The sequence below is a fragment of the Ruditapes philippinarum genome, unplaced genomic scaffold (assembly GCF_026571515.1).
Source record: "Ruditapes philippinarum isolate M1 unplaced genomic scaffold, ASM2657151v2 ctg11304_1_1_1_1, whole genome shotgun sequence".
NCBI lineage: Eukaryota > Metazoa > Mollusca > Bivalvia > Venerida > Veneridae > Ruditapes > Ruditapes philippinarum.
The window spans coordinates 1-15,090 of NW_026854169.1; the positions used below are offsets into that span (position 1 = coordinate 1).

At 33.4% G+C, this 15,090-nt stretch overlaps 1 protein-coding gene across 1 annotated transcript; it reads right to left on the minus strand.

The window, feature by feature from the left end:
* Window positions 1–2,656: 2,656 nt before the first annotated feature.
* LOC132739243 (uncharacterized) lies at window positions 2,657–14,747 on the minus strand. Its single transcript, XM_060726905.1, has 5 exons — window positions 14,630–14,747; window positions 11,158–11,262; window positions 7,414–7,527; window positions 3,456–3,529; window positions 2,657–2,782 (listed from the first exon to the last, which is right to left on the minus strand). The coding sequence occupies exons 2-5, from the start codon at window positions 11,242–11,244 to the stop codon at window positions 2,689–2,691; spliced, it is 369 nt and encodes a 122-aa protein (XP_060582888.1). The 5' UTR covers window positions 11,245–11,262; window positions 14,630–14,747; the 3' UTR covers window positions 2,657–2,688.
* Window positions 14,748–15,090: the final 343 nt, after the last annotated feature.

The window sequence follows — 15,090 nt, forward strand, 5'->3', positions numbered from 1 at the left end:
AACAATGACAAACCCCTGGGGCCGGGCCAGTTTTGACCCCAGGGCTTTTATTTGAACAACATTTGTAGACACTTACTAGAAGATGTTTCATGCTTAATATCTAAACTCTAGCTATTTGGGTTCTTTTCAAAGAAGATTTAAAGTTTTTGCTAAACACATATAAAGAAAATCAATGACCCCCGGGGCGGGCCAATTTTGACCCCAGGTCTCTTATTTGAACAAACTTTGTAGACACTCACTAAAAGATGTTTCATGCTTAATATCTTAACTCTAGCTATTTGGGTTTTTTCAAAGAAGATTTTTTAAGTTTTTGCTATACACATATAAGGAAAATCAATGACCCCCCGGGGCAGTGCCAATTTTGACCCCAGGGCTTTTATTTGAACAAACTTGGTAGACACCTATTAGAACATGTTTGATGCTCAATATCTTAGCCATATCTCTTTGAGTTCTTTAAAAGAAGATTTTTAAGTTTTTACTATATGCATATAGGGAAAATCAATGACCCCCCGGGGCTGGGCCAATTTTGACCCCAGGGCTTTTATTTGAACAAACTTGGTAGACACCCATTAGAACATGTTTCATGCTAAATATCTTAGCTCTAGCTCTTTGGGTTCTTTAAAAGAAGATTTTTTAAGTTTTTACTATATGCATATAGGGAAAATCAATGACCCCCCCGGTGCGGGGGCCAATTTTGACCCCAGGGCTTTTATTTGAACAAACTTGGTAGACACTCACTAGAAGATGTTTCATGCCAAATATCTAAGCTCTAGCTCTTTGAGTTCTTTAAAAGAAGATTTTTTAAGTTTTTACTATATGCATATAGGAACAAGAGGGCCATGATGGCCCTGGATCGCTCACCTGTATATAGGGCCCCAGAAGCTGGCCAGTTTAAACCCCAGGGCTTTTATTTGAACAAACTTGGAATTAAAGACACACCCATTAGAAGATGTTTCATGATGTTAAGTTTTTGCTATACACATATAAGGAAAAACAATGACCTTCCCCCCCCCCCCCGGCAGCAGAGTTAATTTTAACCCAAGGGCTTTTATTTGAACAAACTTGGTAGACACCCATAAGAAGATGTTTCATGCTAAACATCTAAGCTCTAGCTCATTGGGTTTTTTAAAAGAAAATTAATTTAAGTTTTTCCTTTACACATATAGTTAAAAACAATGACACCCCTGGGGCGGGGCCAGTTTTGACCCCAGGGCTTTTATTTGAACAAACTTTGTAGACACTTATTAGAAGATGTTTCATGCTTAATATCTAAACTCTAGCTATTTGGGTTCTTTCAAAGATGATTTTTTAAGTTTTTGCTATACACATATAAGGAAATCAATGACCCCGGGGCGGGGCCAATTTTGACCCCAGGGCTTTAATTTGAACAAACTTTGTAGACACTCACTAGAAGATGTTTCATGCTTAATATCTAAACTCTAGCTATTTGAGATTTTTTTCAAAGAAGGTTTTTGAATTTTTTTGCTATACACATATAAGGAAAATCAATGACCCCCGGGGCGGGGCCAATTTTGACCCCAGGGCTTTTATTTGAACAAACTTAGTAGACACCCATTAGAACATGTTCATGCTAAATATCTTAGCTCTAGCTCTTTGAGTTCTTTAAAAAGAAGATTTTTAAGTTTTTACTATATGCATATAGGGAAAATCAATGACCCCCTGGTGCCGGGCCAATTTTGACCCCAGGGCTTTTATTTGAACAAATTTGATAGACATCCATTAGAACATGTTTCATGCTAAATATCTTAGCTCTAGCTCTTTGGGTTCTTTAAAAGATAATTTTTTAAGTTTTTACTATATGCATATAGGGAAAATCAATGACCCCCTGGGGCGGGCCAATTTTGACCCCAGGGCTTTTATTTGAACAAACTTGGTAGACACCCATTAGGGGATGTTTCATGCTAAATATCTTAGCTCTAGAACTTTGGGTTCTTTAAAAGAAGATTTTTCAAGTTTTTACTATATGCATATAGGGAAAATCAATGACCCCCTGGGGCGGGGCCAATTTTGACCCCAGGGCTTTTATTTGAACAAACTTGGTAGACACTCACTAGAAGATGTTTCATGCCAAATATCTAAGCTCTAGCTCTTTGGGTTCTTTAAAAGAAGATATTTAAAGTTTTTTCTTTCGGTTGCCATGGCAACCAGAGTTCTGCATGGAATTAAATTCTTTGAACAATTTTTAAAGGTGACCACCAAAGGAACATTCCTGTGAAGTTTGGATGAAATTGGCTTAGTGGTTTATGAGGAGATGTCATTTGAAGCAAAAGTTTACGGACGGACGGACGGACGGACGGACGGACGACGGACGGACGCCGGACGAAAAGCGATCACAAAAGCTCACCCTGTCACTTTGTGACAGGTGAGCTAAAAATAGCCACATAAAGGAAAATAGCCACATAAAGGAAAATAGCCACATAAAGGAAAATAGCTGCATAAAGGATAATAGCCACATAAAGGAAAATAGCCACATAAAGGAAAATAGCCATAAAGGAAAATAGCCACATAAAGGAAAATAGCCCAGAAAGGAAAATAGCCACATAAAGCCTTATGGAATAAATGACATCATTACCTACTGTTCCTGTAATAGTAATTGATTAATTTTTCATGTAATCAGACCCATGTCTGTCTTGCATTACAAACCATATGAAAAGTTTGAATATATACTTACTCCGCTATGATCTTGCTAGTTTCCTCCAGCAATAATTTACCTTTCTTTACCACAAGATCCCCAGCTGTTATAAAATCATCTAACGACTTGCTGAAATTTGATATAGAATTCTAGTGAATTGAAAATTTTGAACGAAAGAAATGGAAGATTATTATAATTTATATGGTAACATGCTGAAAATTTAATTAACTTCATTTAATTGAAATTCTGAAGGAGGAAATAAGACAGAAAACTAATTAAAGCATTTAATAATCAAATAAAAACAATACTTTGATAACCAAATATCAGTTTTCTGAGATAATTTCAAATTAATATCTTAGGTTCTTAATATATGAATATGCGTATCAACTGTTGAAGTTTTGTTAGGACTTCCAAGGCTTAAAGGGACCTCACTGGGTTTTTTTGACATGACAGGACTGGAAATATTTTTACGAGATTTGTAAACGATTTGATGTAGGTCTGGACCAATAACTTGTGTGCGCAAATTTTCAGATCATTCCCTTACCAAGTTTTTCCGGAATAATCAACTTTATTGTCCACAATAACCCAAATTGGAAAGAATTGCAATGCTTTTCACTCTAATCAGGCTAATAAAAATGATTTTGTCCAAGTATATTTCTTTCTTATCCTCTGCAGATTTTCCATTTTAAGTGCTTCTTTTGATCGATGTAAGAATATCAAATTTTATGTTTTTTAGACTTTTTGACCTCAATGGAGCACCTTTAAACCGCCAAGAAAGTTAATTAAAGGCCATTATGATTACCTGATCACATTATGTAGCTGAGATGAGGTCCTAATCATTTCCGACATCTCTTCTGGTGTCACCATATTGGCACACTGTATAAAATAATGTATCATATTGACTTATAAAATCATATTGACTTATTAAACTAAGAAGTGCACTGCATTTGGTGTTGGCTCATCTATTAAAAATTTTAAGTTCAAAAGAGGCATAACTACAAAAATATTGCTTAAAGCATTGTATGCCCCTATTTCTACAGACTGCACCATGTCATCATAATCAAATATTCCAAGTTTCATGTTGATACCTTTTGAAATGTTTAAAAATAGACTACATTAAAGATATTGCACAATGACAACAATGATGACGATGACAACCACCACCACGCCGCTCCCTCAATCATAATAACTTGACTTTTTCTTTGAAACGGAAGAGTTAAAAATGAATGCAAATCAAAACTTTATCAAACAAGAGGGCCATGATGGCCCTGAGGTCGCTCACCTGTATATAGGCCCCCAAAGCGGGGCCAGTTTAAACCCCAGGGCTTTTATTTGAACAAACTTGGAAGACACCCATAAGAAAATGTTTCATGATGTTAAGTTTTTACTACACACATATAATGAAAAACAATGATCTGCCCCCTCCCCCATCCTCGCAGGGCCAATTTTAACCCAAGGGCTTTTATTTGAACAAACTTGGTAGACACCCATAAGAAGATGTTTCATGCTAAACATCTAAGCTGTAGCTCATTGGGTTTTTTAAAAGAAGATTTTTTAAGTTTTTACCATACACATATAGTTAAAACAATGACACCCCTGGGGCGGGGCCAGTTTTGACCCCAGGGCTTTTATTTGAACAAACTTTGTAGACACTTTCTAGAACATGTTTCATGCTTAATATCTAAACTCTAGCTATTTGGGTTTTTTCAAAGAAGATATTTAAGTTTTTGCTATACACATATAAGGAAAATCAATGACCCACGGGGCAGGGCCAATTTTGACCCCAGGGCTTTTATCTGAACAAACTTTGTAGACACTCACTAGAAGATGTTTCATGCTTAATATCTTTACTCTAGCTATTTAGGTTTTTTCAAAGAGATTTTTTAAGTTTTTGCTTAGATATACACATATATAAGGAAAATCAATGACACCCGGGGCGGGGCCAATTTTGACCCCAGGGCTTTTATTTGAACAAACTTGGTAGACACCCATTAGAACATGTTTCATGCTAAATATCTTAGCTCTAGCTCTTTGAGTTCTTTAAAAGAAGATTTTTAAGTTTTTACCATATGCATATAGGGAAAAATCAATGACCCCCTGGGGCGGGGCTAATTTTGACCCCAGGGCTTTTATTTGAACAAACTTGGTAGACACCCATTAGAACATGTTTCATGCTAAATATCTTAGCTCTAGCTCTTTGAGTTCTTTAAAAGAAGATTTTTAAGTTTTTACTATATGCATATAGGGAAAATCAATGACCCGCCTGGGGCGGGGCCAATTTTGACCCCAGGGCTTTTATTTGAACAAACTTGGTAGACACTCATTAGAAGATGTTTCATGCTAAATATCTTAGCTCTAGCTCTTTTGGTTCTTTAAAAGAAGATTTTTTAAGTTTTTACTATATGCATATAGGGAAAATCAATGACCCCCTGGGGCGGGGCCAATTTTGACCCCAGGGATTTTATTGGAACAAACTTGGTAGACACTCACTAGAAGATGTTTCATGCCAAATATCTAAGCTCTAGCTCTTTGGGTTTTTTAAAAGAAGATATTTAAAGTTTTTTCTTTCGGTTGCCATGGCAACCAGAGTTCTGCATGGAATTAAATTCTTTGAACAATTTTTAAAGGTGACCACCAAAGGAATATTCCTGTGAAGTTTGGATGAAATTGGCTTAGTGGTTTAGGAGATGTCATTTAAAGTAAAAGTTTACGGACGGACGGACGGACGCCGGACGAAAAGCGATCACAAAAGCTCACCATGTCACTTTGTGACAGGTGAGCTAAAAACATACACTATTGCTCATTTTTGAGATATAATCTTTCATTATAACATTATATAATTAATAAATATTTGATTAGTTGTTTACGGTATTTTTTCATAAACCAATTTTTGTAGCAGATGACTATATATAGATTGTCGATTACACCTGAAATTACATAATTAAAATCTATTTTTAGAACAAATCATGTGTCTGTAAGAATACCTAATTCTTATATGTTATGACATTGATTTCTTTATATTCTGATATTTTACAACACTGATGAAGACTTGCGAGAGTCGAAACATCAGTTATCGTCATTAAATAAACCTTAAAACTTAATATCCTGTGTTGATTGTTTGTTCCACTTGTACCATCTTCTATTAGTAAAACATGCTAACAAGGTGCTAATGGTTTGAACATTCTCAATAATAAGATGCTAACAAGTAATAAAAGAAGTAATTATTATAATATTGTAAACATCAAGCTGTTGAAACTAATTATCAAGTAGTTAAATATCCTGCAGTAAGTTGGCCTTTCATATATATTATAAACTAATAAATGAAATATTGATGAAATAAAATGCGCATTTTCATTTTCTGTATTTTTGCACTGAAAGAATTTATTTTTCACTGCAGTGAAACATATTTTTAGTCTTTTTACTGGTGTCTAGCCAGAATACTTTCTTCTAAATTCAGCCAATACAAAAAATTAAATGAGAAGTTTTAAGAATTGTACGGTCAAAATAGGGAAAAAGCATATAATAAATAGAAAATTCAAGTTTTTTTATAAATACAGGATTTATTTTCATCTTGTGGTATATTTCACTTTTGCCTACCGCCACTCAGGATTTTTTTTTTCATACCACTTGATGAAAATAAATCCTGTATTTATAGAAAAAACTACAATATCCTCCTTTTATTTAATTTAAATCTGTGTCTATTTTGTCTCTCGAGTATTTATTTGCATTTAAAATGATTAACATCAAACGCAGTTAACTGACATGCTTTTGATGAAAATGCTCTAGTCTTTTGGTGAAACCCACCGATATACATGTTAAAATTAGCACATGTGTTTTGTTGTTGTTGTTTTTTCAGTAGTCTGTTATCATGTTTATATCACAATTCATAAAATAAATAGAGGATATGGAATAAGTATAGGTTTAAGACTGTATTTATTGAACAAGTCAAATGAAATTGTATTCTACAAGCCCTCTGGCAACTTCAATAAATTCAGTAAAGTACCTGCACGATTATAATAATCCGTTTTATGGGAGAAATTTAAAGGGACTCCACTGAGGTTTTTAGCATGACGGGACTGGAAATAATTTATTTAGATTTTTACTCCATTTGATGTAGATCTATACTAATAACGTATGTGCAAAATTTCAAATCATTAGCTTTCTCCGTTTTTCCAGAATAATTATTATAATAGTGAAAAATGACCCAAAATTGAAAAGCGTTTAAACACTTTTCACTCAAATCGGACTGAGAATAGCACAAACATATGATTTATAATGTATTTCTTGTATATTTCTTGGTTATATTTTATTTATATTTCTGTTTTAAGTGCTCATGTTTATCTATGTGAAAAATTAAATTTTATGTTTTTATTCTTATAAACCTCAGTGGAGTTCCTTTAACAGTAAATGTTCCCAACACCAAGATTTCTAATAACTATATAAATTTTTTGCATATCCAACTTGAGTTTCTAGCATTTCCACCATTAAAGAAATATATTTTTGTTATTTTCCTCTGCCACACCCCAAACCTCGTTCAAAGCCTTGTTAACTCAATAAACAGCTACTCTTTAGCTAGATATTTCCATTTGTACCGACAGCCGGTGTAATATTTTTATAGTCCGTACCATGTTTTCTTATAATCCTCTCCCACACCCCTATACCTAGTTCAGAACCTTGTTACCACCGTAAACAGCTGCTATTGACCTAGATATTCCGGTTTGTACCGACAGCCGGTGTTGTAATATTCTTATAATACGTACCATGTTAACATTTTCCTCGAACCAAATCATTACTTCTGTCAAATACTGCTTCCTAAGAACGGCCTTCTCCTCAAACGCTTCAATACGATCTATTGCTTTATTCCTTTCCTCTATCTAAATATAGAAAGAGTCACTTAGTACAGATAATTATCATCTAAATATAGAAAATTATCATTTAGTACTGATAATTATCATCTAAACATAGAGAATCACCAATTATCATCTAAATAAAGAAAATCATCATTAAGTACAGATAATTATCATATCAATATAGAAAATTATCATTTTAGACATCAAAAAAATAATGTAAATATAGAAAATATTATAATTTGATTAGTGTAATACTCATTTAGGTATATAAAAATTATCCTTTAATATAGATAACAATTAATACAGATAATTATCATCTTAATATAGCAAATTATCATTTGATGTGTTAATACTCATACAAAGATTTGAAAATAACCTATTAATACAGGTAACAATAAAAAATACAGAAAATTATTATTCAATACAGATAATAATAATCTAAATGTAGCAAATTATCATTTAATACAGATAATTATCATCTAAATATAGAAAATTTTCATTTAATATGGATAACAATCATCTTAATATAGAAAAATTACCAATATAGAAAAATTACAATTGAAGACAACAAAAAAAAACAATACCAGGTAATCTAAATATAGAAAATTATGCTTTTTAGAAAGATAACAATCATTTGCACATAGAAAATGATTATTGAATACAAATAACAATTTTGCAATTCGAAAAAAAATATTATTCAATCATTGACATAATACGTATATAACATTATCATTCAATAAAGATACAGAATACAGAAAATTATTATCATTTAATTCATATAAAGAGTAATATTATCCTAGGGTAACTTTACACATACTATTTAATTTTATAATTATATTTTTGTTGCATTTTTATGTGATTTTATATGCATCTTGATATATGTGACAATATAATATGTGTTTATGTATATTTTTCTAAATAAATTGATACAATTCGATAGTACATGTGTAAAATATTACAGTTAATCATTGCACCTGAAGCCAAAGGAATTTTGTTATCAATATGCAAAAATTATACAAAAAGTAGTATAGAGTTTGGTCAGAAAATAATTTTGAAGGTTATTTTTAAACTTTTGAAGATTATTTAAACACTCTAAAATTTGCTTCCTCAAACAAACCAGTACCATAAATATGCGGCCATAAGTCGACCTCGCCCATAAGTCAGGGGGGTATATTATGACTAAACAAACCTTACTTTGCAGTCAAAAGTCATATGAAGAAACATGGGTGTGATCCCAGTAGCACTAAAACCCAGCATTCCTGGGTTTAAAAGAAGACACACTAACCAATAGGCTACCTAATGCATACTATTTTCCCTCCAGAGTCAGCTCTGACCTTTGCATTCAGGAAAATTATATTTGTATTTTTGTCTTACTTAATCACCTACATTTGTTTTTCAATTTTGAAACACTTTTCCAAAACAAACAAACTTGTTTATACAGTAGAAAATTCATACAAAACATGTTTACTTTGAATATATTAACACCAACAAAATTAACATCAGCTTCTGCCCATGTGGCCATTGTCACTTCCTACTCAGAGATGGTATAGCTTTATGGAACTGATAGAAAAATAGACACTGTTGTGAAACTGAACTAAATTTGTCTCAGCTGTTGATTACCTTTTTTTGCTTTGACTGGGTAAGTTTTTTTTACCTTTTTTGCTTTGCGTGGGTAAGAAATTTTTAATGAGTTTTTGCTTTGCGTGGGTAAGAAATTTTTAATGAGTTTTTGCTTTGAGTGGGTAAGAATTTTTTAATGAGTTTTTGCTTTGAGTGGGTAAGAATTTTTTAATGAGTTTTTGCTTTGAGTGGGTAAGAATTTAATGAGTTTTTGCTTTGAGTAGGTAAGAATTTTTTAATGAGTTTTTGCTTTCAGTAGGTAAGAATTTAATGAGTTTTTGCTTTGTGTGGGTAAGAATTTAATGAGTTTTTGCTTTGAGTGGGTAAGAATTATTTAATGAGTTTTTGCTTTGAGTGGGTAAGAATTTTTTAATGAGTTTTTGCTTTGCGTGGGTAAGAAATTTTTTTTAAGGTGAAAGTTTAACAAGAGGGCCATGATGGCCCTGAGGTCGCTCACCTGTATATAGCCACCCCCCCCCCCCAACGTTGCAGGGCCAATTTAACCCAAGGGCTTTTATTTGCACAATCTTGGTAGACACCCATAAGAAGATGTTTCATGCTAAACATCTAAGCTCTAGCTCAATGGGCTTTTTAAAAGAAGATTTTTTTTAAGTTTTACCATACACATATAGTTAAAAACAATGACACCCCTGGGGCCGGGCCAGTTTTGACCCCAGGGCTTTTATTTGAACAAACTTTGTAGACACTTACTAGAAGATGTTTCATGCTTAATATCTAAACTCTAGCTATTTGGGTTTTTTCAAAGAAGATTTTAAGTTTTTGCTATACACATATGAAGAAAATCAATGACCCCCGGGGCGAGGCCAATTTTGACCCCAGGTCTTTTATTTGAACAAACTTGGTAGACATTCACTAAAAGATGTTTCATGCTTAATATCTTAACTCTAGCTATTTGGGTTTTTTCAAAGAAGATTTTTTAAGTTTTTGCTATACACATATAAGGAAAATCAATGACCCCCGGGGCGGTGCCAATTTTGATCCCAGGGATTTTATTTGAACAAACTTGGTAGACACCTATTAGAACATGTTTAATGCTAAATATCTTAGCCATAGCTCTTTGAGTTCTTTAAAAGAAGATTTTTTAAAGTTTTTACTATATGCATATAGAGAAAATCAATGACCCCCCGGGGCGGGGCCAATTTTGACCCCAGGGCTTTTATTTGAACAAACTTGGTAGACACTTATTAGAAGATGTTTCATGCTAAATATCTTAGCTCTAACTCTTTTGGTTCTTTAAAAGAAGATTTTTTAAGTTTTTGCTATACACATATAAGGAAAATCAATGACCCCCTGGGGCGGGGCCAATTTTGACCCCAGGGCTTTTATTTGAACAAACTTGGTAGACACCTATTAGAACATGTTTGATGCTCAATATCTTAGCCATAGCTCTTTGAGTTCTTTAAAGAAGATTTTTTAAGTTTTTACTATATGCATATAGGGAAAATCAAAGACCCCCCGGGGCGGGGCCAATTTTAACCCCAGGGCTTTTATTTGAACAAACTTGGTAGACACCCATTAGAACATGTTTCATGCTAAATATCTTAGCTCTAGCTCTTTGGGTTCTTTAAAAGAAGATTTTTTAAGTTTTTACTATATGCATATAGGGAAAATCAATGACCCCCTGGGGCCGGGCCAATTTTGACCCAAGGGCTTTTATTTGAACAAACTTGGTAGACACTCACTAGAAGATGTTTCATGCCAAATAACTAAGCTCTACCTCTTATAGTTTTTGAAAAGAAGATATTTAAAGTTTTTTCTTTCGGTTGCCATGGCAACCAGAGTTCTGCATGGAATTAAATTCTTTGAACAATTTTTAAAGGTGACCACCAAAGGAACATTCCTGTGAAGTTTGGATGAAATTGGCTTAGTGGTTTATGAGGAGATGTCATTTAAAGTAAAAGTTTACGGACGGACGACGGACGGACGGACGGCCGGACGGACGGACGCCGGACGAAAAGCGATCACAAAAGCTCACCCTGTCACTTTGTGACAGGTGAGCTAAAAATTGTTTACCTTCTTTTTCCGCTCCGAATGGGAATCAAATCTTTTAATCGCAGGCAATCTTAACGGATCATCTTCCTCTTCACTCTCGCCATCCATACCAAAATCTTCAAGCGTCTAAACAACATGGATCAAACAATTAGCCAAAATATATTTAATTGCCTCAAAGTTTTATAAACCCTCAGGGAAGAAAAGAAAATGGATCAAACAAAATAATCACAGTGATCAGTCTTGTTTTGTTGGATGTTTTAAGTCGCACTAACACTGTAATGGTCATACAATTACTGCCACTTTCCAGCTTTACTGGTAAAATAAGTTAGCATATTATTAGCTCAAGCATGCATCTAAGTAGAAACCACCAACCTTCTGAAAGCTTACTGCTAGATGGATAGCTTCCTCACATGTAATTAAGTCACTGGTGGGATTAAAACCCACAATGGTGACAGGAAGTGATTTCAAATTGGCGGCCTTTATCTCTCTCTCCTGCTGAAACTTTACCCACTTTATTATAGCATAATTATACAATATGCTATCATTTTGTTGCTAAATTAAACAGGAGAAATTTATTAAACTTGAAGTGATAAAGCCTTGCAACCATGGAGGTGATTTGATAATGAAAAGGTCAGAGGTTATAATTAACATAAACATCATAGCTTCACACATGGATATTTCCAAGTATCAAAAATCTAAAATTCCAGACATTTCTCTAGAGGAATATTAGCGAATTGTGCAAGGGTATAATATAAAGACAGGTTGGTTGATATTAACGCTAGAGGGAATGTAAGCGATTTTCATGAAATCTGAATATATATTTCCATGTCGCTAACTTAATCATTTATAGCTCCTGTATGGATCAGCAATATTATCACCTTTATAAACAAGAGCCATGTCAACAAGGCCATCCCCAGCCGAATGTGTTTGCTCATTGGAAGAATGTATATGTAGTAGAGCAGAATAATTCCATTTTAAGAGGTCTTTTGGTAATGAAAACTGATGGCTATAGTGATTACAGATTTGAAACCTATGTGAATACTGATAGCTGAATATAACAAAGGGCAATTACTGAAAAATAATGCAGTTATTATTATTGTGTCCTGCATCCCTCCTCAGTAAAATCTATCCACCTATGAAGTTTCAAGTTGATACCTCAAATACTTCTTGAGAAAAAAATTGAATTGAAAAATTAAGTATGAAAAATAACAAAGGGCAATAACTCAAAAATTGTATAGGGAAGAGTTATCATTCTTGTGCACAGCATTCCTCCTCAATAAAATCTATCCACCTCTGACATTTCATGTAGACATCTCAAACACTTTTGAGTTATGCTCCACTCGGGTGAAAAATTAGGTATGAAAAATAACAAAGGGCAATAACTCAAAAATTATGAAAGGTAGAGTTATCATTCTTGTGCACTGCACACCTCCTGAGTGAGATCTATGCACCTATGAAGTTTCATTTTGATATCTCAAAGGCTTTTAGAGTTATGCTCTGGACAAAAATTAATTTTGAAAAATAACAAAGGGCAAAAACTCAAAAATAATGCAGGGTAGAGTTATCATTCTTGTGTGCTGCACTCCTCCTCAATGAGATCCATCCACCTATGAAGTTTCAAGTTGATACCTCAAATACTTTTTGAGATATGCTCTGGACAAAATAGCATGAAAAAGAACAAAGGGCAATAACTCAAAAATTGTATAGGGAAGAGTTATCATTCTTGCACACAACATTCCTCCTCAATAAAATCTATCCACCTATGACATTTCATGTTGATATCTCAAACACTTTTGAGTTATGCTCCACTCGGGTGAAAAATTAGGTATGAAAAATAACAAAGGGCAATAACTCAAAAATTATGAAAGGTAGAGTTATCATTCTTGTGCACTGCACACCTCCTGAGTGAGATCTATGCACCTATGAAGTTTCATTTTGATATCTCAAAGGCTTTTAGAGTTATGCTCTGGACAAAAATTAATTTTGAAAAATAACAAAGGGCAAAAACTCAAAAATAATGCAGGGTAGAGTTATCATTCTTGTGTGCTGCACTCCTCCTCAATGAGATCCATCCACCTATGAAGTTTCAAGTTGATACCTCAAATACTTTTAGAGATATGCTCCGGACAAAAATGTCGGACGGAAGGACGGACGGACGGAAGGACGGACGGACGGAAGGTCGGACGGACGGAGACTATTTCTATATCCCCTGCCGCCTTTTCGGCGGGGGATAACAAGTGATAGAAATGATCACAAAGCCAGGATTTCTGTTAATAATAATAAGTAGATACCCACAGAGAAATACTGGAGTTATTGTGCCCAAAAGATAAAAAGATCTCTATTTCTTACATATAAAAATAAACAACAACAAAGAGTTGTACATGTAATTTTGCCAGATAGGAGCAAATCACAAAACCCGCATTATATCTTCAAAGACACTTGGTTACAATACTTCTATGAAAGTTTGGTTAAAATCCTGACAGAAATGTAAGACTTGCGCACAATACAAATTGTTAACGCCCACCCATCAACATTACCTTATCTAAAATATAGTAGATAAAGAAACCCTAAAGAATGCCCAAATTGACAAAAATGTAAATGTTGCAGGCTCAGTTTGATTGAGCCTGTTCATGGATGGTACTGGAAAGTGCTAGTTACCGTCCACGCCCCCTAGCACCAGCTTAAGCATGTTCATGGTAAAATTTTGAATTTAAAAACATCCACAGATGGCCAGTTTTCTTTTAATGCCTTAAATTATAAAAAAATTGAAATTCTTAAAAATATCAATTAGTGAAATTGAAAAAATGAAAAATTCTGCAAAGGATAACAAAGAAATATAATCAATTTTTTGTGCCATTCTTAGATTGACTCGAGTAATAAGAGTTTATTTTTGGGTCATGTTTTACAATAAAATTTATTATTCTGGAAAGAACTGGATTATGGAATGAGCTAAAATTTTGCACACAAGTTATTGGACCAGACCTACATCAAAATAGTACACAAATCTCAGAATAATATTTTCTGTCCCTCCTTAGTGGAGTCCCTTTAGCAGATTTTTACCATTTTTTCCCCCCTCCTATCATTTTTAAAATGGAAATAGCAGGGCATAAAAAAATAATGCTTACACATCATAATATTATATTGACAGATGTGATGTCGAAAAACCAAATGATGTCAGCAGAGTTACTTCTACACTCAATGTTGTTCAACATATTTTAATTAAATTCTCATTTTTATTAGCATGTAAGAATTGAAATAGATATTAATTTTTCATGCATTGTAGTATGATAATGCACAGTTTATCGATAAATGCTTTTAGGCCTATGGGCTTTCATGATTATATTCCTACGCATTTTACACCAAACGGAGCGTTATTTTACAACAACAACACAATAAAAATTGCTATCCTTTTCCTTAACAACCCATTCATATTTGATATTTATTTTAAGATATTATGGTCATTTATGACGTCACCGTAGTTTTTGTTTATTACCTTGCGTACACGTTTATTTATGACCTCAAGCTTGGACTGGATACGTTCCTTATGTCGTCTATTCTGCTGGTCGTCAATTGCAGACAGAACTTCCAATGACTCAAAATCACCCTTGACATTGTTCCTAAATTTTTAATATAAACAAATATATTATAAAACCAGTCTGTGACTTCAATTTGTCGAGATTGGTGATGACGATGATTTGTAAACCAAGTTTTATACTATAATCATGTAATATTTCTATAGATAAAAAATAAGCATGCAAAATTAAAATTTTTACTTTTAATTAAAAAAAAACACAAAAAAACAAGCATCCTTTGAAACAGGTATAAATTCATTTAATTTGAATGATTTGTTACTTTATGAAATAAATATTGAATCATAGCTCAATATATTTTGAGATAACCGATAGTCAAAAATATTTAATATTACAAATATATTACGAATATAGAAAAAACAAG

Coding starts and splice junctions, on each gene's coding strand:
- LOC132739243 (XM_060726905.1), bottom strand. CDS start 11,244: ATGGATGGCGAGAGTGAAGAGGAAGATGATCCGTTAAGATTGCCTGCG. Junction 3,530..7,413: donor TCGAGGAAAATGTTAACATG/GTACGTATTATA, acceptor TATTTTATACAG/TGTGCCAATATGGTGACACC. Junction 2,783..3,455: donor CAGCTACATAATGTGATCAG/GTAATCATAATG, acceptor ATCAAATTTCAG/CAAGTCGTTAGATGATTTTA.